Source organism: Myotis yumanensis, unplaced genomic scaffold (genome assembly GCF_028538775.1).
Source record: "Myotis yumanensis isolate MYYU_CA2020_CCGP unplaced genomic scaffold, mMyoYum1.0.hap1 SCAF_18, whole genome shotgun sequence".
In the NCBI taxonomy this organism is placed as follows: Eukaryota; Metazoa; Chordata; class Mammalia; order Chiroptera; family Vespertilionidae; genus Myotis; species Myotis yumanensis.
The window spans coordinates 22,435,686-22,459,170 of record NW_027223769.1 but is presented as its reverse complement, the minus strand read 5'-3'; the positions used below and the strand labels follow the sequence as shown (position 1 = coordinate 22,459,170).

Here is a 23,485-nt window from a genome sequence, read left to right as displayed (position 1 = left end):
AAATTATAGATTATTCACACAAGAAAGTACCATTCAGGCATTAAAAAAAAAAAATGGAGGTGTTTATACTGAGCCTGGAAAGATGCCCTAGATTGTTAAAAATTCAAATTGCAGACTAAAATAGAGTGAGTCCATTTTTGTTTTAATGTAAATATAATTACAATATATTAGCAAAGCATATGGAAGAATAAGCGCAAAACTAATAAATAGTTTACAACAATTAGCCTCTTAGACTGGGAATGAAGAAAAGGTAGGTAGGAGAAACTTTCACTGCCTGCTTTCTGAAAAAATTTAAGCGGTGGGACTATGCGTCATTTTTACTTTCTTATTTGTAATAAAAAACAACAATAAAAGCTTTGCATCTCAAGGAAATAAATGAGAAAAGAAAAGTCATCTTCTCTAAACACAATGGTAGAATTTGAAACAAATTCTAATAAAAGAAAAATGTAGAAACTATATAGCACATAGAACTCTAATATCGCCGAAACCGGTTTAGCTCAGCGGATAGAGCGTCAGCCTGCGGACTGAAAGGTCCTGGGTTCAATTCCGGTCAAGGGCATGTACCTGGGTTGTGGGCACATCCCCAGTGGGGGATGTGCAGGAGGCAGCTGATCGATGTTCCTCTCTCATCGATGTTTCTAACTCTCTATCTCTCTCCCTTCCTCTCTGTAAAAAATCAATAAAATATATATATATGTAAAAAAAAAAAAGAACTCTAATATCAAGAGACTAATCTAATTAGCCAAAGAAAAATGTGACACACTCTTATACCAAACCTTGGGAACGCTTCAAGTTCCTGGGATCTTGCCAAAGACAACTAACTGTCTTTTCAGGGGGGATTCTGCCCTCTAGTGTACAAAGAGAAGTTAAAATACATGAAGCCGTTAATATATTAGTGAAATTAAGTGATTTCATTAGTGAAATGAAGTATTTCCACTTCATTCCTAGAACATCACAATTTTCTCCTTCAATGGAAGCTCCCATATCCTTGTTTCTAAATCAATTTCCTATAATCAGACTCAGTAAACTTTGTGACCGTCATAACTTTGGCTACCGATTCTTCCTATTCTTCTTTACATCTCCAAGATCCTCACTTTACTGACTCATAATTCACACCAAGAGAAATTTGGCACAACTAATGATATAGAAATATAGCAAAATAAAGTTTTTAAAGTTTATAACAGATATAGGCACTTGGCTCTTACTAGTAAACTCACATTTCTGAAACTTCGTGGCACTATAGCTCAAGAATAAAGGTAAAGGAAAAAGCCTGCACTATACAATAAAGTCTTTCTCCTCAGAGGATTTTCTAAGAACACCAGAATTAGTTTACCTCTCAGCAACTTTGAAAACCACTAGGGACACTTCCTAGATTCATAGTATTTGATGCAGGTATTTAATCCAAATTGACAGAAATTACCCAATCCTGGTGACCACAAATGAAAAAAAGGTCTTGCTTTGAAAGCTTTTCATTGTTTGGGATCTCACTGAGATGCTCACATTGGCAGGCTCTTCACTGCTTGATTCAAGTGTCAAATACTGCGGGCCCCCCAACAACAAAAAGGTTATCACTTTATAATCCTTCCAGTTACCCACTTGGCCTGGAACAATCTCTTCAAATCAAGAATGTGAATGAGCTTTTGCAACAGCATGGATGGAACTAGAGAGCATTATGCTAAGTGAAATAAGCCAGTCAGAAAAAGATAAATACTACATGATCTCACTCATTTGTGGATTATAGAGAACAACATAGACTGATGAAAAGGGACAGATCCAAAGACTGAGAAACAGCGATCAGGCTATCAATCCCCAGAAGGAAAGTAGGGGAGGGCGGGGGTAAGGGGAATAGATCAACTGAAGGACTTGTATACATGTATATAAGCCAAACCAATGGGTAACTAAAACTCCTAGATATTTCTCTTATGGCTCATTCTCCTTTTCAAGACCATATTCAAATTACCATATGACCCAGCAATTCTACACCCAGGTACATACACGAGTGAAATGAAAATTCATGTCTATTCAAAAATTTATACATTAGTGTTCATAGAAGCATTATTTGTAATAGCCAAAAGTAGAAACAACCCTATGCCCATTAATTAATATACTATAAAATATATACTATATATATAGTATATACTATAATATATATATACACACACACACTATATAAGTATATAGTATATATTTTATAGTATATTAATTGATGGGCATACTTTATAGTATATACTCATAGTATATATTTTATAGTATATATATATATATCTTTTTGTTGTTGTTGATGTAAATACATTTGCTTTGAATAATTTAGGGGTCTTTTCTTCCTTGTTTGTAAAAACATGTGAAATATATTTGCTTTGAAATGCTCCTCTCAACATGAAAGCAATTCCTTTAAAACTAAAAGAGTCTAAAGACATAAATTAACATAGGTCAGAGGTCTGATTGATCACATAACAAGAGAGTCTGATCAAATATTAGAAACAGCCCAGCTGGTGTGGCTCAGTGGTTGAGCATATTCCCATAAACCAAGAGGTCACTGGTTAGATTCCCGATCAAGGTACATACTTGAAGTTTCAGACTGGATCCCCAGTAGAGGGTGTGCAGGAAGCAGCCAATCGATAATGTTTCTTTCTCATCAATGTTTCTATCTCTATCCCTCTCCCTCTAAATATCAATAAAAACATCTTTTTAAAAAAAAGTTAGAAACATTTTTCCTGGCCAGTATGGCTCAGCGATTAGAGCATCGGCCTGCACACTGAAGGGTCTCAGGTTCGATTCCCAGTCAAGGGCACGTACCTGAGTTGCAGGTTCGATCCCTGGTACCGGTCAGGGCTCATGCAGAAGGCAACCAATTGATGTGTTTCTTTCACATTCATGTTTCTCTCTCTCTTCCCCTTCCTTACACTCTCTAAAAAGCAATGGAAAAAATATCCTGGGGTGAAGATTAAAAAAAAAAGAGGAAACATTTCTACCTAACACAGTGGCAATATCAGACTTTTGTTACTTTAAATGTTCAATGCTCTCTATCAAAAGACTATATATACTGAAAATTTTTTAAATGTTAAAAAGCCAACAAAGTTATATTAACTTACGTTCAGGGAGTTTGGGAGACAGCAGATTAACTGTTCGTACAGAAATCCTCTGTTGCACAAATTAAAGATTCTTGGGAACTGGATTGGTCAACAGCCTGAATACTGACTGACCAACCTCAGAAAGTCAGGCATTTTTCCTGTCTTCCCAAGTTCTGGGTCTTCTATCTTTACTATGACTGTAAAGAATCCTCTCTCTCCTATCTTGGGGGCAAATAATGCTAAACTGACACCACCCATAAGATTGTTTAAGACATCAAGAAAGCCTTTTTTTTTTTAGGTCATTCCCAATCTACGGGAATGGGCAAAGGTAGGTTTACAGTTGTGAGAATTCAAAAGTTTACTCTTGCATTATTACTTATATATTATTTTATTATTTGTCAATGCCTTATTATTTCATATCCTTACTTATGATTGTTTATTGATTTTTAGAAAGAGAGGAAAGAAGAAGGAGGGAGAGAGAGAGAGAAACATCAGTGTGAGAGCTAAACATCGATCAGCTGCCTTCTGCATGCCCCTTACCAGGAATGGAGCCTGTGCCCTGTCAGGGAATCTAACCAGCAACCTTCTGGTGCACAGGAAGACACCCAACCAACTGAGCCACACAGGCCAGGGCTTATGATTTATCTTTTAGGTAATGATGACTGGTAACTCAAACTACTTTTGTCTACCCCTGTATAAGGAGGCAACTAAATAATAAGCCCTTAATTAAACAAGTTAATGCCTACTATCGGAGTACAAACTTTAATGGGGCTAATAGCCCAGTGCTGGAATAAGGTTAAGTAATGAATGTGGGGTTGAAGGCTAACCAGCCAGATATGCACAAATGCTGGGAGAAGCTGGATGTAAGTGGCCAACAGTATTGGTAATTATGATGGGGTGGGGGTGGGACAGAGGGAGGCGTGCTCACGAGCTTAAAGTAACAAAACTACAGGAATTTAGACAATGAGCATTGTGCTTTCTACTACCAAATGTAGAGAGTGCTTTTTTTCCTCTCTAATTCCTGCCTCTAATTAAAATTGGGTATTTGGTTTACTCCATTCCCAAAGCATAAACTTTGGCTTTTTATAGCCTAAGCAGTGTGCTATTTTAAACATGTGGAGGAAATGCATTTTCAGTTACAAACATTTGCTGCTGTAAATTTGTTCTTATTTGCTAGCAAAGGATGTGGGACAGGATGTTTTACTCTGCTGCTCTGGTTTTCCTGTATTGCTTCAATCTGTTTAGAGAGAAGAAAAATAAATAAATAAAGTGTTTCTGCTGGACAATTTCTATAAACTGAAGCAACTCCAAAAATTAAAATAAAAAGTCTGTGGAAAAAATATTAGAATAATTTTCTTTTAATACATTAGTTTATTCCTATAGATTTTTCTCCCTAAAAAGATTTTCCATAACATGCATGTGCAGCCTGCAGAAGACACTAATGTTGGCACTGAGAAAATGTGCCCACTTAGACACCCCAGGTCAGCTGAATTCTTCCTGATCCTGTCTTTTCCCAAGCACAATTACAACTGTAGAAGCTTTTTGAAATGTAAGAAAAACAATCAGGCCAACCTTGAGGGTCATCTTCTAGATTTATTCAGAAATTCAAAGTATACTGCATCATAATTCAATGAGTCCCCATTTTCATATACTACTCTGAGGGCTTTTTTACTCAGGCAGACATATCCCTGTATCTGTTATGTTTCATTATTACTTTAAAAAACTGATTTTGATCAAATTTCACTTTACCCCTTTATAAGGGAGTCAGTAAGTAGTTCATTAATCTATTGAAAGATATTTTATCAGTTGATTCCCTTTAAGCCAGTGGTCTCAACCTTCCTAATGCCGCGACCCTTTAACACAGTGCCTCATGTTGTGGTAACCCTCAATTTCATTGTTACAAATTGAACATAATTAAAGCATAGTGATTAATCACAAAAACAATATGTAATTATATATGTGTTTTCTGATGGTCTTAGGCGACCCCTGTGAAAGGGTCGTTCGACCCCCAAAGGGGTCGCGACCCACAGGTTGAGAACCACTGCTTTAAGCCCTCCTCCATGCTGCTCTCTACCCCAGATGCTGTCCTGGATGGGCAAAGACTTTCTTCTGGATCAAAGTTTAACCCTGACCGGTTTGGCTCAGTGGATAGAGAGTCGGCCTACGGACTGAAGGGTCCCAGGTTCGATTCCGGTCAAGGGCATGTACCTTGGTTGGGGGCACATCCCCAGTAGGGAGTGTGCAGGAGGCAGCTGATAGATGTTTCTCTCTCATCGATGTTTCTAACTCTCTATCCTTCTCCTTTCCTATCTGTAAAAAATCAATAAAAAAAAAAAAAAAAAAAGCTTAGTCAAGCTTCTGTGAGCCCTCTTCTCTACTAGGCTTCAGCCTTGGGCCCTGTCCTGGCTGGGCTTGCATAGCCCAGTTTTAGCAAGAATCCTGCAAAGTCAGTTTGAAGAGAATCCCCCATTCTTAGTATCTAATCACTCTCATTATCTGATCGAATTCCTCATTTCCCACCGTTGATATATAATTCCTAGCCTGCCTTCAGCAAGAATCCTGTTAGGTAGGTTCAGCAAGAATCCCCCCACCCCTGATGTCTCCTCTTAGTCATATTCTACCCACTGATCCCGCCCCCTCTCATTCTGCTCCTTGGCTATGAATCCTCAGCTGTCTTTATTGTTTTTCAAAGTTGAGCCTTCTCTCTCTCCCATGGATATTGTGGTAGTCTTTTTTTTTTAAAATATATTTCATTGATTTTTTACAGAGAGGAAGGGAGAGAGACAGAGAGTTGGAAACATCGATGAGAGAGAAACATCGGTCAGCCGCCTCCTGCACATCTCCCACTGGGGATGTGCCTGCAACCCAGGTACATGCCCTTGACCGGAATCGAACCTGGGACCTTTCAGTCCACAGGCTGACGCTCTATCCACTGAGCTGAACTGGTTTCGGCTGTGGTAGTCTTAATATCCACTGCAATAATCCTGAGTAAGTCTTCCTTACCATTTAAAAAAGTGTCAGAATAGCTCTGATTGGTTTGGCTCAGTGGATAGAGCATCGGCCTGGGGACTAAATGGTCCTGGGTTTGATTCTGGTCAAGGGCATGTACCTTGGTTGCGGGCACATCCCCAGTAGGGGGTGTGCAGGAGGCAGCTAATCGGTGTTTCTCTCTTCAATGTTTCTGACTCTCTGTCCCTCTCCCTTCCTCTCTGTAAAAAATCAATAAAATATATTTAATAAATAAATAAATAAATAAATAAATAAATAAATAAATAAGTGTCAGAATAACCTTTTCTTTCACAAGACTCAGTGGTCACTGGAGCATCCTGGCAAGAGATGGAAGAAGGGAGATCTGGGTATTTATTCCCCCAGGACCCCCTAAAAGGGCCCATCACTCAAGTGAAGGCCTCAGTTCCTGTCAGGAGGCCCTCTCTGTCTGTCATAACCTGCTCTCCCTCCTACCCCTTCAGGTCTAGGGGTGGTAATGGAGCCTCATTATTACCAGCCCTGCGGATACCGCACTATTCCTATCCCTGTGGTTTTTCAGCACTTTGTGAGTTATTAAACTCTCCTCAAAGTATTCTAATATGAGGATACCATCTGTTTCCTGCTGGGTCTCCCTAATACAGATCTCATCTCTGCATATCCTCCCCCCCCCCCCCTCGCCCCCAGCAGATTTCTTATCCTAGAAAGGCTATTATCCCCAGAAAGAAAGGCATGGTTACAGGATGTAGTGATCTTTCCATGTGAGTGACTTAGTGACAAACAAGTTGACTAGTTAAGCTGCCACTTCTCCCTTCTCTAGTTAGCTTCATAATCATAGCAACAGGGTATTTTCTGAAACATACTGATTCTCTAAGTATTAGTAAGAATTATATTAAGAAATGCCTTGCCCTAGCCGGTTTGGCTCAGCGGATAGACCGTCAGCCTATGGACTGAAGGGTCCCAGGTTCGATTCCAGTCAAGGGCACATGCCCATGTTTGTAGGCTCAATCCCCAGTGTGGGGCATGCAGGAGGCAGCTGATCAATGATTCTCGTTCATCATTGGTGTTTCTATCTCTCTCTCCCTCTCCCTTTATCTCTGAAATCTATAAAAATATATTTAAAAAAGAAAAAAAAAATAAAGAAATGCCCAAGGAGGGCTCCCCTCCTGGGAGCTCGCCTGTGCCTTTCCCTTCCCCCCTCTTCTCTCCCCACCCCTACACCCCAGGACTTTACCATTAGCTTCCCCACTCCCAAGTTCCAAGGGCCCTTCCTTTACCTCTAGAACTTGTTTGCTAAGCCCATTTCTTCTAGGAATTACTTTTTCTACCTGTATAATTTACCAAATAAATGTTCTCTTTTTTTTTACCCCCCCCCCCAAATAAATGTTCTCTTACAAAAAAAAAAATACCCAAGGGGGCTAGAAGTGAAAATTGTGCTAGTTGAAACTATGCTAGAAACCTAAGCTAGAAGAACCTTTGCCTTTATATATATTTGGTACTTAATCCAGAGGTAACATTCATAGTAACACTATGAATAAATGCAAGAGACAATACTTAATAAATATCAGTAACCCAAGTAGAAGTCTGCAGAGGCTAACTCCATATATAGTCTAAAGCAGGATTTTTTCAAATTCAGGTTGTAGTAGATTGTAAAATCAATTGAGTTATAACATTTTTAAAAATAACACATCCTTGACATAATAACGTAAGGCAGAAAATCAGAGTTCATCATATATAGTAAAGGGAAATACTATTTCACTTTTTTACATACCTATATTTATGGGTGTACTAGGGCATACTGTAAAATGTATTCTTTACTTTGAGTGGCAGCCAATAAAGTCTGAAAGCTACTGGTCTGAAGAGAATTCCTTTCAAACAATATAATGATTATAAGGCTAAAAACATGTTACTTAGCCTACAGCCTCACTTTTTAAAAATCTCAACCCTCACTAAAAATAGTTTATTTTGTGACAAACACTTCAATAACTGAAATAAAAATGTTATGAAACAATATTTACTCTTAATATGTGATGTCCTCTAATATTTTTTATTCCATTTTATTTCTTTTAAATGATGATTGCAAACCACAGCTTAAAAAGTTCAGGGCCAGGCCTGGAGGACTCTGTTCCCATACCATGGTCCTTCCAGAGCCGCCTTCGTCGGTGTTTGTATCACTCCCTCTGTGGTAGCAAGCACTCCCTCCTTTCGCTTCCTAGGTTTCTGTGTAACTACTACATGACCTCTGCAACCCAGTTTGTCCAGCGAGAGAAACACTTGTAGTCAGAAGCAGATACAGAGCATGGCGCAGATGTGGACAGAGCCCCAGCCACATGTCCTCGCACTTACCACCACGGCATACCGTGAGAGCAGCACCTTACTACAGCCCCTGCAGCCCCCAGCCTGAGGACTGATGGGAGCTGGAGGATAAATATCCCAGCCTTTTCACCCTGGCCATGTTCTTCACAATCTCCCTGAGTTCCTCAGCAGGACTGAATACCAGCCACCACCAGCAGCAACCTGCTGCATAATGCACCCTGCGCTGGCTTCCTTCCCACCCCTTCTCACCTCCCTACTGGGGCTTCCTGGAATCACTCTCACATTAAAGACTTGCACTCAAACCTCTATCTCAGGGTTTGCTTCTGGGTAAATGTGACCCTAGGGAGCACACCCGTCTAACATAGCGTTGTTTGGAGCCAGGGCTGCAGAGATGAGAAGGCCTGTCCTAGAAAAGCTCATAATCTGATAGAAAAACCAATTACTTTTTTAATGTAAAAAAACAACAACTTTGCTATTCATAGCAATGACATAAGTATGTCTGGGGAGGGAAGAAGCAGCAAACTCTGACAGAAGGGTCAGAAAAGCCCCTATTGGTGACTTTTCTACCCCAAACATCTCAAGGACAGAGTTCCCCAGAGGAGTAAGCAGGTAGTCAGTGCTACCTATAGGGGGGGTGGTCCATGTTCACTTCTCTGTAGGCTAGTGCCCTGGTTTCTCACATTACTGTGAGGCTTTACTTCTTACATCTAGGTTAAGAAGAAAGAGGTTTTTATTTTCTCCAAAGAGAAAGGTTTCTATTCTAGTCTTCAGCTAAAAATAACTCAAGTAATATAGATTATATGAAGGAAGAAAATCTATTAAGTTCCTGAAAATGTGCTAATAGAATTATTTGTAAATCAGCTTTAATCTTTTTATGTTCCTTTGAGGTCCTTAGAGGATTGGAGAACACGACCCAAATCTTCATTAGATGTTCTGAAAAACTGCTGATATTTTTATTTGTAAGTTTTTTTTTTTATGTAAAGTTTACTACATGTTCAGCCCTGTGATCAACACTGCAAACCAGGACTTTTTTCAGACTGGTATCCAAGAGAGACCTTTGGCTAATTTTCCTTTGCATCTTCCATTTAGCAAATATTTCAGCAAAGGCAGAGCAGCAACATAATTCCTTCCCTTTCAGGAAAGGAGTCATGACAGTGGGTCCTTATACCGAAAACAGCTTCTCCAATGTGCCAGGTACACCTGGGCCTGGGACTAGAATACTCACCCTGACCCGGCAGGGAGTGACGCTAGAGTCGAAGGGATATGAGTCTGTGGTTTCTCTTTCTCATTTTGCTTGAGGAAGGATTTGGCCTCTTTAGATGTAGCATCCACCTCCTTAGTCACCCTGTGCCAAGGAAGGAAACATTAAGTTTACAAAAGAATTAAAAAGACAGAAACAAATCTAAATAAAGGGAATAAATGATAAGGAAAAACATCCACTGGGCTTTCAATAAGTTCTGGCTGCTAAGCTTTATGGTTCAAGTTTACTACAACAGATTTAACATTTTCCCATGCTAAATGAAACAGCAATGCATATAAACTTGAACTCTCTAAAATCCCCTCCATTACTTCTGTCAGCATGAAACACTCCAGTAGTCACTACTGAATCACAGTCCTTGTGGGTTATTGATGTGAAGGCTGAAAAAGGCTCTCCTACTGCACCTCACATGTAGATTAGGACTCACATTTAAAGGCCTAGTAAAGCCCTAGTTGGTTTGGCTCAGTGGATAGAGCGTTGCAGACTTAAGGGTCCCGGATTCAATTCCGGTCAAGGGAACATGCCTGGGTTGCGGGCTTGATCCCCAGTAGGGGGTGTGCGGGAGGCAGCTGATCAATGATTCTCTCTTATCATTGATGTTTCTCTCTCTCCCTTTCCCTTCTTCTCTGAAATCAATAAAAAAAATATATATTTTTAAAGGCCTAGTAAAAATTGGAATGGGAAATGAAATATTTGGGAGAAAAATACTGGTTTTATTTCAAAGAGAAAAGCAACAGTATAAAATTTGAAAATACTCTGCAGAAGGTCCTATTCTACACCCAGAACCTAAAGATGAAACAAGATCCCTTAAAGCTGGCTAATTTGGCACTAATTTGGGAATGGAAGAAAATTATAGTTGAGAATCCTACCCAATTTCAAATCTGCAAAAATTGCCCTCAATAAAACTGATGATCAAATAAGGAGCAAAGAAGGATATTCATGGTGCCGGAAATTTCAGATAAAGAAAGAGAAATGCCTAATGCCTGCCTAGGCTTGCCAATTCAAAAACATCTGAGGAATTTTGTTTAAATTCCAATCCATCTGTAGGAGGGTGGAAAATTATAGTCATTGTGTTATGGGTGTTCAACCAGGTCATCGAGAATAAGACTGGCCAAGAATAATGACAGGCGAATCCTATAAATTCCATCTTTGCAGGAATGTAAGTCTCTATCTCTTCTCTCCTTCCTTGTAGGCTACTTAGGAGCAGAACCAAATTTTCTTATCAAGAGCCATCTCACTCCTGCACTCAGTACTGTGTCACCCACAAAAGTGACACAGAATATATAATTTTGAGAGTTTTATATTAAGAATCTTCACTGGGGAAAAAGAAAAAAAGGAAAGAAAAAAGAATCTCCACTGGGAAAGACTGAGGAGTTACTCTTGAAGAGTGACTTAAAAAACTCAGTCCCCTACTTAAGTTCTTGTGATGGCTCAGTATTATTCGAGAATCAAACATAAGCTGCTGAACCTTGCCTTCAAAGTCCTCTAAAATCTGGACCTACTTTCTATGAGGTTTGTGTCTTCTCAACTCTCCCAAACGAACCTCTCAGCAGTAAGAGTCGAGAGTCAAAACTAAGAGAGAGAATGTATATGATAGATTAAACCATCATTGAGCAAATATTCACTCCTTCCCTCTTAACCTACTTCCCCACCCCTCTGATGTTAATCTTGGACACATGACTTGTTTCAGTGATCTGTCAGATGCTAACTGATCTGACAGCAACAGAAGCTTTAAATGTTTCTGTTGTTTCATGAGCCCCTTGACAATCTCTAGCCATAAAAAGAATATGCCTCAAGCAGCTGCTGGTCCAAGGTGGGTGAAAGACACATGCTGCAGATCTGAGCCAACCAGTAGCTTGAAGCCAAGCCTAGATCACCTGAGCCCCAGTCATCCAGAAACACACTAGCAAAAAATAAATGCTTATTGGTGTATATCACTGAGTCTTGGGATGGCTTGTTATACAGTAGTTCCGCAGCAACAGCTAACACATTTACATTTTATGAGTGAGAAAAATTAAATCTTCAGGGATTCAGTTACTTTTTTCAAGACTAGTCAGAGATTAAGTAGCAATGCTAGAGAGAACCCTGTAGATGTGGAACCTATAAAAAAATGACATGGCCTCTGCCCTTAAGGGGCTCACAGTCTATCAGGGCAGCCAACCACGAAAACAAATATGACAATAAATGATCTAGAGTTAAGTGCCATTAAAGGGAGCATGGAAAAAGTATAACTGTGAGAGTATCTCTGTTAATTTCTAGTGTCAAAGTCCTATTCATATTGACTAGGAAACACGTTCTATAAACTGGTGTATTTCTCTCAGGGTCTTTGCTAATTGACATAAAGTAGTATTAGCATAGTGGTTCTCAACCTTCTGGCCCTTTAAATACAGTTCCTCATGTTGTGACCCAACCATAAAATTATTTTCGTTGCTACTTCATAACTGTAATGTTGCTACTGTTATGAATTGTAATGTAAATATCTGATACGCAGGATGGTTTTTGGCGACCCCTGTGAAAGGGTCATTCGACCGCCAAAGGGATCGCGCCCCACAGGCTGAGAACCGCTGAGTTAGCAGATTACTCTTCATTGATAGTACACCTAAAAGAACTCCTTTTAACAAGCAATAAGAAGAGATCCAGCTATCAAATATCTTCAAGTAGGAGTGGTTTAAATTACAGACCACTTCTAATATATAAGAGGGAATCCTGACAGGAAAATGCCCACTATTAGCAGTAGTTAATTCAAGTGTTATCAGCAGAAATTACATTTTAAGTTCATTTTCACTTACTCAGAACTTCCTGAAAAGTATTTATTTAGGCACAAACTTTCCATGACTAGCCTTTTCCAAAAGGTGAATCATTTAGGAAAGTCTGAGCTAACTGGCTCAGATGGTATGTGATAGGGAAGGATAAAAAATACTGCTTTTCCTCATTCCCCTGGTTAATAAGCTACCCATTTTTCAAGTGTGTGTGTGTGTGTGTGTGTGTGTGTGTGTGTGGGCGGGGGGGGGGGAGTAAAGACCCAAAATTTAACTATTAAAGTATAATTAGAAAAAACTAAAAGACTAACTTTGTACTAATGCTACCATATGCTTATACTTACAAATTCTTCCCAGTCATCACTAGTTCTTTCCCACATTTCTTAAAGATGTAGTAATGCTCTTAACTTCATACAAAAAGAAAAAGCAGAATGACATGAAGAGAGTAAAGATATGCTTGAATCGAGACACTACGTTTGCATCTGGTTGTCAATTACAATTCAGGCCATAGCAGCACAATTTGCAATAGCTAAGATTTGGAATCAGCCTAAGTGTCCATCAGCAGATGAGTAGATTAAAAAACTTTGGTACATCTACACAATGGAATACTGTACTGCTGTATAAAGGAAGAAACTCCTACCATTTGCAACAGCATGGATGGAGCTGGAGAGCATTATGCTAAGTGAAATAAGTCAGTCAGAGAAAGATAAATATTACATGATCTCACTCATTTATGGATTATAATGAACAACATAAACCAATGAACAAAAACAGATCCAGAGACAGAGAAACATTGATCAGATGCTCAAACCTCAGAGGGAACGTAGGGGAGGGTGGAGGTTAAGGGGGAGAGATCAACCAAGAGACTTGTATGCATGTATATAAGCATAACCAATGGACGCAGACAACAGAGGGTGAGGGTAGGATTGGGTCGGTGGGTGGTGGGGCAATGGGGGGATAACCACACATTTGTAATACCTTAATCAATTAAAAAAAAATTCAGGCCTTCCAAGTCACTACATGAGAGTTCCTTATGATAAATTTAAATATAATTTAAGTTTAAAAAAAATCCTGCCAAATTGCTATTTAGTTTTCTTTAAAAGAGTTAGAGAACTTTGACTTGTCATGTTATATAGCTCTATAATGTGTGTTTTAAAAGTAATAAGCATAGCCCAAACCGGTTTGGCTCAGTGGATAGAGCATCGGTCTGCGGACTCAAGGGTCCCAGGTTGGATTCCGGCCAAGGGCATGTACCTTGGTTGCAGGCACATCCCCAGTAGGGAGTGTGCAGGAGGCAGCTGATCGATCTTTCTCTCTCATTGATGTTTCTAACTCTCTATCCTTCTCCCTTCCTCTCTGTAAAAAATCAATAAAATATATTTTAAAAAAATAAGCATATATTACTTTTGAATGTTATATTTATGAAAAAGTGCTTCCCTGCTATTTGTTGACAGATAATGGTGCTGCCCTCTTGTGACAAATCATAGAAATAGCAGTCTCCCTGAACATCCATCCAGTATTTAAAATTGCCATTCATTTGCTTTAAAAGTGAAATAGGAAATTTGTGTCAAACAACTTTGTTAATAAATAGTAGTAAGTCCATAAAATTTAATTTGATCAGGAAATTTAATGATTTCTCAAAATAACGGTTACCAGCTTTTCTTACTCTCATGTAGAGTCAGTGGTTGTTATAATAAATCTTTCTTAGATGTCCTATATGACACATGGAAAATAAAGCAAATCTTATTTCTAAAGGTATATTAAACACTTTCAGTATTATTTTTGTAGGCCTTCCAAACCATTAAAGGTTTAACATCAGTGTTCTGCTAGACCCTCTATTGGACAACTCCATAGTTTCCAGGGTGATCTCTGGTCAAGAATGGATCTGCAAAATGACTGTTTAGCAAGGAAAAGGGTATTTTTACAATGGAGAATTCTGAAAGATATTGCCTTAAGTGGTCTAACTTATCACCACCAATACTGGGTGCAGCGAGGAGGAAAAAGCATCACCAATGTAGCATTTTTATCTAAAGTTACTCATCTGACTCTACGCATGAGGAAACAATTCAACAATCCAAACTAAGGGACATTCTACAATACAGACGAACTCAAACAATATATGTCAAGAAATACAAAAAGGCTTTAGAACAGTTCTAATTTCAAGGAGGCTAAAATGCAGTATGTAATCCTGGGTTGGATGTTGGACTGAACAAGAAATAGTTATAAAGAACATTACTGGCCCTAACTGGTTTGGCTCAGTGGATAGAGCGTCGGCCTGAAGACTGAAGGGTCCCAGATTTGATTCTGGTCAAGGGCATGTACCATGGTTGCAGGCACATCCCCGATAGGGGGTGTGCAGGAGGCAGCTCATCGATGTTTCTCTCTCATCGATGTTTCTAACTCTCTATCCTTCTCCCTTCCTCTCTGTAAAAAATCAATAAAATACTTTTTTGAAAAAAGAACATTACTGGAATAACTGGGGGGAAATCTGAATAGAATTCTATAAAGAGCTACTTAAAATGTGGGCTGCAAAACTATCTGTTATTGGCCCAAAACAAGGTAGGTACAGAATAGTATTTAGAAACTTGTTTGCAATTTGACAATGTCGTAATATTCAAGATATGATCAGTGCACTCACTGCATTAAACAGAATAGAGATCAATTCAGGTACTGTCAAAATTGCAAGGTGGTCACATATGATAGTATATTAGTCATGTGCAGAAAGACCACATTAGAATGTGTTTAGGTGATAAAACCCAAAAATGTGATAAAATGAAAGCACTGATTTTTAAAATTATAATTGTCTTATTTTTTTATTACAGTTGACATAAAATATTATATTAGTTTCAGGTGTATAGCATAGTGGTTAGACATTTAACTTACAAAGTGATCCCCCTGATAAGTCTTGTATCCATCTGATACCATACATAAGTATTACAATATTACTGACTATATAATATTCCCTAAACTGTACTTTACACCCCCATGACTATTTTGTAACTGCCAATTTGTACTCAATTCCTTAACTTTTTTCACCTAGAACCCAACCCCTCTCCCATCTGGCAACCATCAATTTGTTCTCTGTATAAGTCTATTTTTGTTTGTTCATTTATTTTCTCCTTTAGATTTCCACATGTAAATAGTATGGTATTTGTCTGTCTGACTTATTCATTTAGCATAATACACTAGGCCCATCCATCTTGTCCCAAATGGTAAGATTTTATTCTTTTCTTATGGCCAAGTAATATTCCATTATATATCTGTACCACTTCATCTTTATCCATATATTGATGGACATGTAGGCTGCTTCCACGTCTGAGCTACTGTAAGTAATGCTTCAGTGAACTTAGGAATGCATATATCTTTTCCAAATTAGTGTTTTGGATTTCTTTGAATACTCAGAAGTGGAATTATAAGCATTTATTTTTATACATTATACATATTTTTAAATATATTTTTATTGATTTCACAGAGGGAGAGATAGAAATATCAATAATGAGAGAGAATCATTGATTGGCTGCCTCCTGCACTCCCCCTATTGGGGGATCCAGACCACAAACCAGGCATGTGCTCTGACCAGGAAGAGAACTGTGACCTCCTGGTTCAAAAGACAATGCTCAACTACTGAGCCACACCAGTCAGGCAGCCTCACTGTTTTTGTGAAGAAAACACATCTTTTCTTTTTTCTTTTGTAAACTAAATCTTTATTGTTGAAAGTATTACATGTCTCCCTTTTCCCCCCATTAACACCTTCCAGCCTGCCCCCACCCCCAACCCCAGGCCTTCACCACCCTATTGTCTGTGTCCATGGGTTATGCATATATGCATACAAGTTCTTTAGTTGATCTCTTCCCAGCCACCCACCTTCCCCCTCCTTCCCTCTGAGATTCTGCAGTCTGTTCTATGCTGCTATGTCTCTGGATCTATTTTATTCATCAGTTTATTTTGTTCATTAGATTTCACATATGAGTGAGATTATGTGATACTTGTCTTTCTCTGATTGACTTATTTCGGTTAGCATAACACTCTCCAGGTCCCTCCATGCTATCTCAAAGGGGGGTAAGAGATCTTTTTTTTTTTTTTTTTTTTTACTGCTGCATAGTATTCCATGGTGTAAATGTACCACTGCTTTTTTATCCACCATCTGCTGATGGGCACTTGGGCTGTTTCTCGATCTTAGCTGTTGTAAATTGTGCTGCTATAACATAGGGATGCATACATTCTTTCTGATTGGTATTTTGAATTTCTTAGGACAGGGGTCCTCAAACTTTTAAAACAGGGGGCCAGTTCACTATCCCTCAGACCATTGGAGGGCCGGACTATACTTTAAAAAAAAACTATGTACAAATTCCTATGCACACTGCACATATCTTATTTTGAAGTAAAAAAAAAACAAAAACGGGAACAAATACAATATTTGTATTTGCATGTGGCCCACGGGCTATAGTTTGAGGACCCCTGTCTTAGGATATATTCTTAGAAGTGGGATCACTGGGTCAAATGGCAGTTCCATATTTAATTTTTTTAGGAAACTCCATACTGTTTTCCGTAATGGCTGCAGTCTGCAATCCCATCAGCAGTGTACTAGGATTCCCTTTTCTCCACATCCCACATCTTTTCTGAATGCAGCAATAGTAATAAACCATAAGACAATAATGGAAATAATTCCAAAGAAATGAAAGACAACCAAGTTCACACTGTTTTTATTCTATGAGTCCTCTTATTTTTTTAATGTATTTTTATTGATTTCAGAGAGTAGAAAGAGGGAGAGAGATACAGAAACATCAATGATGAGAGAGAATCATTGATCAGCTGTCTCCTGCACTCCCCCTACTGGGGATCAAGCCTGCAACCCTGGCATGTGCCGTGACCTGGTTCATGGGTCAATGCTCAACCACTGAGCCACATTGATCATGCAGTACTAAAATCAAAGTGAGTTCTTTGCAGTGATGTTTTGGCTAATGCAGCATTTACATACAAAACATAAAGAAATAAGTTCAAATCAAAAGAATTTTTCGAAAGAAAGAGCACTAAACTAAAAAGCCAATAAAAACAGATGCAAAATTCCATACATTAACATTAGTGAATTGCGGCTTTCTGAGAAAGGAGCACATTTGGTTGCTAACTAAAAAACATTACCAAGACACTAGTAAAAGACTGTATCAAAGATGTTTGCTTGGAAATCTGTGACAAAGAAAGTAATTCAGGTACAACTTTCCAATGACACCAAAGCTTGAAGTAGTTCAGGCTCTGGCTTATGGTAGTGAAAACTAAAATAAAGTTAGCAAAGTGATTTTTCAATGCAATTTGAAGAATGCCAGATTACTTCAAACATGAAAATTATCATGGTATGTTTGTGATTTAAACATAAGGGTGATATAAAGGATTCTTTTATCAGTTTCTTGCTGACAAACATACCGGACACTAATCTGTATTATAAAACTAGGGTCATATTGTCAACAAATATGATTTGAAGTATAAAGTGTTTGGAAGAGTATATTCCAAAGACACAGCTGGCAAGGTGGAAAAACAATTTAGATTGAGAAGCTTGTGCTAGAATGTACATTAACACACTGCTTCCTTCACGGATAAAAGTCTTGCTCCAAAAAAATCTTGCTACAGCAGTAAAGATTATGAATTATCTAAGGTTAATGCCTTAAAATTTTAAATGACTCTATATGTGATAAACTGAAAGCAGATCATAAATGTGTATATGCTATACTGCATGCTAAAATACAATGGTTATGGAAGAGAAAAATGCTGCTGAGAATGATGAACTAGGAAATAAACAGTTTTTCCAAAAGAAAAAAGAATCAGTTGCTTCCCAATTTTAAAGATCTAAACTAGACAGTAAAACTTGCTTATTTCTGTGATATCTTTGGTATGTTTAATAATCTTAGTACTCCCATGCAAGGACATGTCAACATGTTTTTCAGTAGCAAATAAAATATAAGGGTAAACAATGAAAATTAAGATGCCTGGAAGAACAGAGTTACTATAGATTAACAATTTTATAGAAGGTTTAGAACTGTATTTTCTATCAAAATAAAACCCACACACAAGAATTCATGCATCCAGAAGTATAACTTAAATCCTATCTAAAAAGAGGGAATATGTTAATTGACTTCTCTGCCCTCAAAGATGGCGGCACCCACAGCCAATAAGGAGGGAATATGCTAATTGACTGCCCCCCCCAAGATGGCAGCATCCATAGCCAATAAGGAGGGAATATGCTAATTGACTGCCACACCCTCAAAGATGGTGGCACCCACAGTCACAAGATGGTGGTGCCCAGTCCCCTCTGCCCCACCAGGGCGGCAGGTGCACCTGCCTCCAGAGTCCCTCAGTCCCCTCAGCCCGAGGCACAGGCAAGCCTCAGATGGCAGCTCCCCAGCCGCCCAGCCACCCAGCCGCCCAGGGCCGGTCAAGGCTTGCGCTGCTGGCAGTGGTAGCAGCAGAGATGTGATGGGGCGTCACTTTCCCCTGATCGCTGGGTTGACTCCTGCCCCTGAGGGCTCCTGGACTGTGAGAGGGGGCAGGCTGGGCTGAGGGTCCCCCCCCCCCCCGTCCCGTGTCCAGTGCATGAGTTTTCATGCACTAGGCCTCTAGTCTATAATAAAAGTGTAATATGCTAATTAGACCAGATGGCCAAACGACCTTCCGGACGTCCTGGACGAAGCTGGGGCTGCGAGGGCTGAGGCACGCTGCCTGGGCTGCGAGGGCTGAGTCCCTTGCACGAATTTTGTGCATCAGGCCTCTAGTTTAATTATAATTTGACAGAATAAACTATTGATATGGGCAGGATACTGATAAAGTACTAAAGATGAACTTTGAAAATACAGTATCACTGGCTTCATTTCAAACAGAAGTAAAAATGAAAATCTTGAACTTAGTGAAATGGCTTTAAAATCTAAATTTCTATTCTCATGGGAATATCTGAGATTAATTTCTTTTTTTAAAATATATTTTTATTGATTTCAGAGTGAAAGGGAGAGGGATAGAGAGATAGAAATATCAATGATGACAGAATGTATTGATTGGCTGCTTCCTGAACGCCGCTACTGGGGATCAAGCCTGCGACCAGGGCCTGTGCCTTTGACCGAAATTGAACCTGGGACCCTTCAGTCCACATGCCGACACTCTATCCACTGAGCCAAACCAGCTAGGGCTGAGATTGATTTCTTTATGATGAATATTATCTTTTTAAAAAAAGAAAACAACACAGAAATAATTTACATATACATTATCCTCCAGGAGTAGTATTGTCATCAACCCAACTCAGATTAGATACATTAACATGAAAAAAATAAGCTATTTTATTTAATTAAAAACTTTAAGTGAAATTTTTCAGAAGAAAAAGTTGGGGAGAAAATTTTTTTTAAGTATTAAAAAGTTTTGCTCCGCACCATTTATAAAACTAACTAGAGGCCCAGTGCACAAAAATTTGTGCACTCGGTGGGGGGGGGGGGGGGGGGTCCCCCAGCCAGGCCTGTGCCCTCTCACAGTCTGGGACCCCTCGGGAGATAACGACCTGCTGGCTTAGGCCTGCTTCCGGGTGGCAGATGGCAGGCCCAATCCCTAGGTGCAGCCCCTGGTCATGCTCAGAGCAGGGCTGATTGGGGAGTTGGGGCGCCGCCCCGTCATGCACAGAGCAGGGCGGATTGGGAGGTTGCGATGCCACCCTCAGTCACGCTCAGGGTAGGGCCGATTGGGGGGTTGGGGCACCGCCCCCTGTTACACTCAAGGCAGGGTCGATGGGGAGGTTGCGGCGCCACCCCCTGTCACGCACAGAGCAGGGCCCATCAGGGGTGTTGGGGCTCCATACCCTGTCATGCACAGAGCAGGGCCGATCAGGGGGTTGAGGAGCTCCCCGCTGTCACTCACAGAGTAGGGCGGATAAGGGGGTTGGGGCACTGCACCCTGTCACACTCAGGGCAGGGCCAATGGGGAGGTTATGGCTCTACCCTGTCACACACAGAGCAGGGCCCGTGGGGGGGTGGGGGGTTGGGGCGCTGCACCCTGTCACACACAGAGCAGGGCCGATCAGGGGGTTGGTGCGCTGCACCCTATCAAACACAGAGCTGCAGGGCAATCAGGGGATTGGGGAGCTCCCCCCTATCAGGCACAGAGCAGGGCAGATAGGGAGGTTGTGGCCCCGCACCCTGTCACACACAGAGCTGCAGGGAGATCAGGGGGTTTGGTCGCTGCCCCCTGTCACGCTGATCCCGGTGCCGGGAGCCTCACTGCTCCGCTGATCCCGGTGCCGGGAGGCATATTACCCTTTTACTATATAGGATAGAGGCCTGGTGCACGAGTGGGAGCCGGCTGGTTTGCCCTGAAGGGTGTCCTGGATCAGGGTGGGGGTCCTGACGGGGGTGCCTGGCCAGTCTGGGTGAGGGGCTGAGGGCTGTTTTCCGGGTGGCGAGTGACTGAAGCTCCCAACCGCTCCTTGTTTTCTTTTTTGTTTTTTTATTCTGGGCCAGCTTTAGCTCTGAGGCCTCGCTGCTGAAAACATCGATACAAAGTTTCAGTCTGCCTGGCTTTCAGTCCAGCTGGTTTCTGGAGTTTTGTTTATCTTCTTATTTGCAACATAGTATATAGTTGCTTAGAGTTGTAGCTCAGAGGCAAGTGAGGTGGGGAACGTTGGAGTCTGCAGTCACTGAAGCAAGCAAGCCTCATGTTCGCTTCCAGCTGCCTGGCTGCCGGCCGCCATCTTGGCTGACAGTTAATTTGCATATACTCACTGATTAGCCAATGAAAAGGGTAGCGGTCGTATGCTAATTACCATGTTTCTCTTTTATTAGTGTAGATATTACCAAATTCTTTTTTCCAAGATGTATTTTCACTGGATGAAATAATTGCTGGAAACTTAGATATTATTTTTAAGAATATTTATGTTAGCCCTGCCCAGGTGGCTCAGTTACTTGGAGTGTCATCCCATATACCAAAAAGCTGCAGGTTTGATTCCCAGTCAGGGCATATGCCTAGGTTGCGGGTTCCATTTTTGGTTGGGCACGTATGGGAGGCAACCAATTAATGTTTTTCTCTCTCACATCGATGTTTTTCTCTCTCTCCCTTCATCTCTCTCTAAAAATCAATAAAAACATGTCCTTAGGTGAGGATTAAAAAAAAAGAATGTCGATTTTAGGGGAAATTATCTTTTCAAAGAGCATACAGGTCTAATTAATTACTGTTGAAAAAAATAAATGTGACTATCTAAAAATTATTAATTGGCACTTCATGTATTCTCATTTAGCTCTAAAGTACAGAGCTACTGTTTTCACATAATAAAGTTTAAGTAAGTAGGACAGAGGAAATTCTCAGCATGTGGCTATTACCTGGAATGGCCAGGAAGTTATTAAGTCCCTAACTGTTTTTCTAAACCAGTAACAATAACAAACCTTCTGAATCAATTTAAAAAATAATATTAATGCCCTAGCCAGTTTGGCTCAGTGGATAGTGCGTCGGCCTGTAGACTAAAGGGGCCCCGGTTCAATTCCGGTTAAGGGCACGTGCCCAGTTTTTGGGCTCGATCCCCAGTAGGGTGCATTCAGGAAGCAGCCAATCAATGAATTTCTTTTATCATTGATGTTTCTATCTCTGCCTCTCCCTTCCTCTCTGAAATCAATAAAAAACAATAATAATAATAATAGTAATAATAATATTAAGGTAAGGAAATAATATTGGAACCAAATTTCTCTTCTGGCACTTTTAATTCTTATCTGATTTCAGAGGCTTCACTGGGGCTCATACTTCATAGTCAAGTAAAGTAATAAATGGAGAAATGACAGCCGAAGTCACAAGACAGGTCAATGAGTATGTGGAACCATATACTTTACTCATACATTTTCCTGTTTCTGTTCAGCCAACCACTTCATAATATTCCAAAACTAGATTCTGATATGTGAAAGGCCCTTTCTCACATTCTCTGATAATTCATGGAACCACTGTTTTCTCTGAGATCAAATATAACTCTCCCAAAATATTATGATGGGGTGGAATGAGAACAGATGACTCATAGCACCATTTAGAAAGATGCTCATTTTTAAAAGAACTAATTTGGAAGTTTGTGAAGGTCATCTTACCTGACTTCTTCACCAGCAAAATCAAACACCTTGGTGATTTTAACTTTTTCTGTTTCTTTAGGTTTCTCTTGCTCTTCTGCTTTGACCAACAGTTTATTTGAACTAGTCTCTTCAGTCTCTTCTCTTTTCTATGAAAAGAGAAATGTAATCAGTTTCACATAAGAATTAAATATAAACGAACCATTCAAACATGCTGTTTATGGCTATTCATAAATGTTTCATCTCTAAACAGTTAAAGATCTACTGAATATTTATTTGATTGGAAAAGCTAATTTTTCCTACCAGAGGGAATGCTTTACTTTTCACTTAATAGAGTTACTATCAAAAGGCATCTATGTAGTCTTTCTTTTTTTATTCTTTTAAATCTATTTTTATTTTTGCAACATAATGTTGCAAACTCAAGAAAACTTTTAAATCTAGGACTACTGATTAAGATGCACACTGGGGGATATAGAGAGGAAGGAAGAGGGAAAGAGATACAGAAACATCAACGATGACAATCACTGACTGGCTGCCTCCTACACATCCCCCACTGGAGATCGAGCCCGCAACCTGGGCATGTGCCCTTGACGGGAATCGAACCCGGGACCCTTCAGTCTGCAGGCCGGCACTCTATCCACTGAGCCAAACCAGTTAGGGCTACGTAGTCTGATTTCTGCTAGAAGATTCAAATCTCAGTTTGTAAATGTAATAAAATCTATTTGGACAATTTAGGGTATTTCTGGAGAAACTTCATCTCATTCACTTAGCAACTTACTTTAACTTGTGGACTCGAGGGCACTTTAGATTTTGGTCCCACATCGTTGAGGAAGCTGGCCCACAGTTCATCCTCCTTCTTTTTCCTTGCATCCTCGGACCTGGTGCCTCCTTCTTGCTCTGCAGCTGTGTCTTCCTCCTCATTGCTGCTTCCTCCAGATTCCCCACTGACATCCTCCTCTTCCTCTTCTTCTAATGAGAGGCCACCTTGTTTTCTCTTCCTAATCACCAACATTACAAGGAAAAAGAAAGAGA

The 23,485-nt window shown here is 40.0% G+C and overlaps 1 protein-coding gene across 1 annotated transcript in view; it reads right to left on the bottom strand.

Moving 5' to 3' along the window:
• The window catches only part of CFDP1 (craniofacial development protein 1), a 97,409-nt gene that overhangs the window by 61,834 nt on the left and 12,090 nt on the right, over positions 1-23,485 (bottom strand). The window contains exons 3-5 of the mRNA XM_070399060.1: positions 23,232-23,451; positions 22,475-22,602; positions 9,598-9,717 (exon numbers count right to left, since the gene is read on the bottom strand). Of these exons, the coding sequence (XP_070255161.1) occupies positions 9,598-9,717; positions 22,475-22,602; positions 23,232-23,451 (468 nt within the window). The remainder of the gene's footprint in view (positions 1-9,597; positions 9,718-22,474; positions 22,603-23,231; positions 23,452-23,485) is intronic.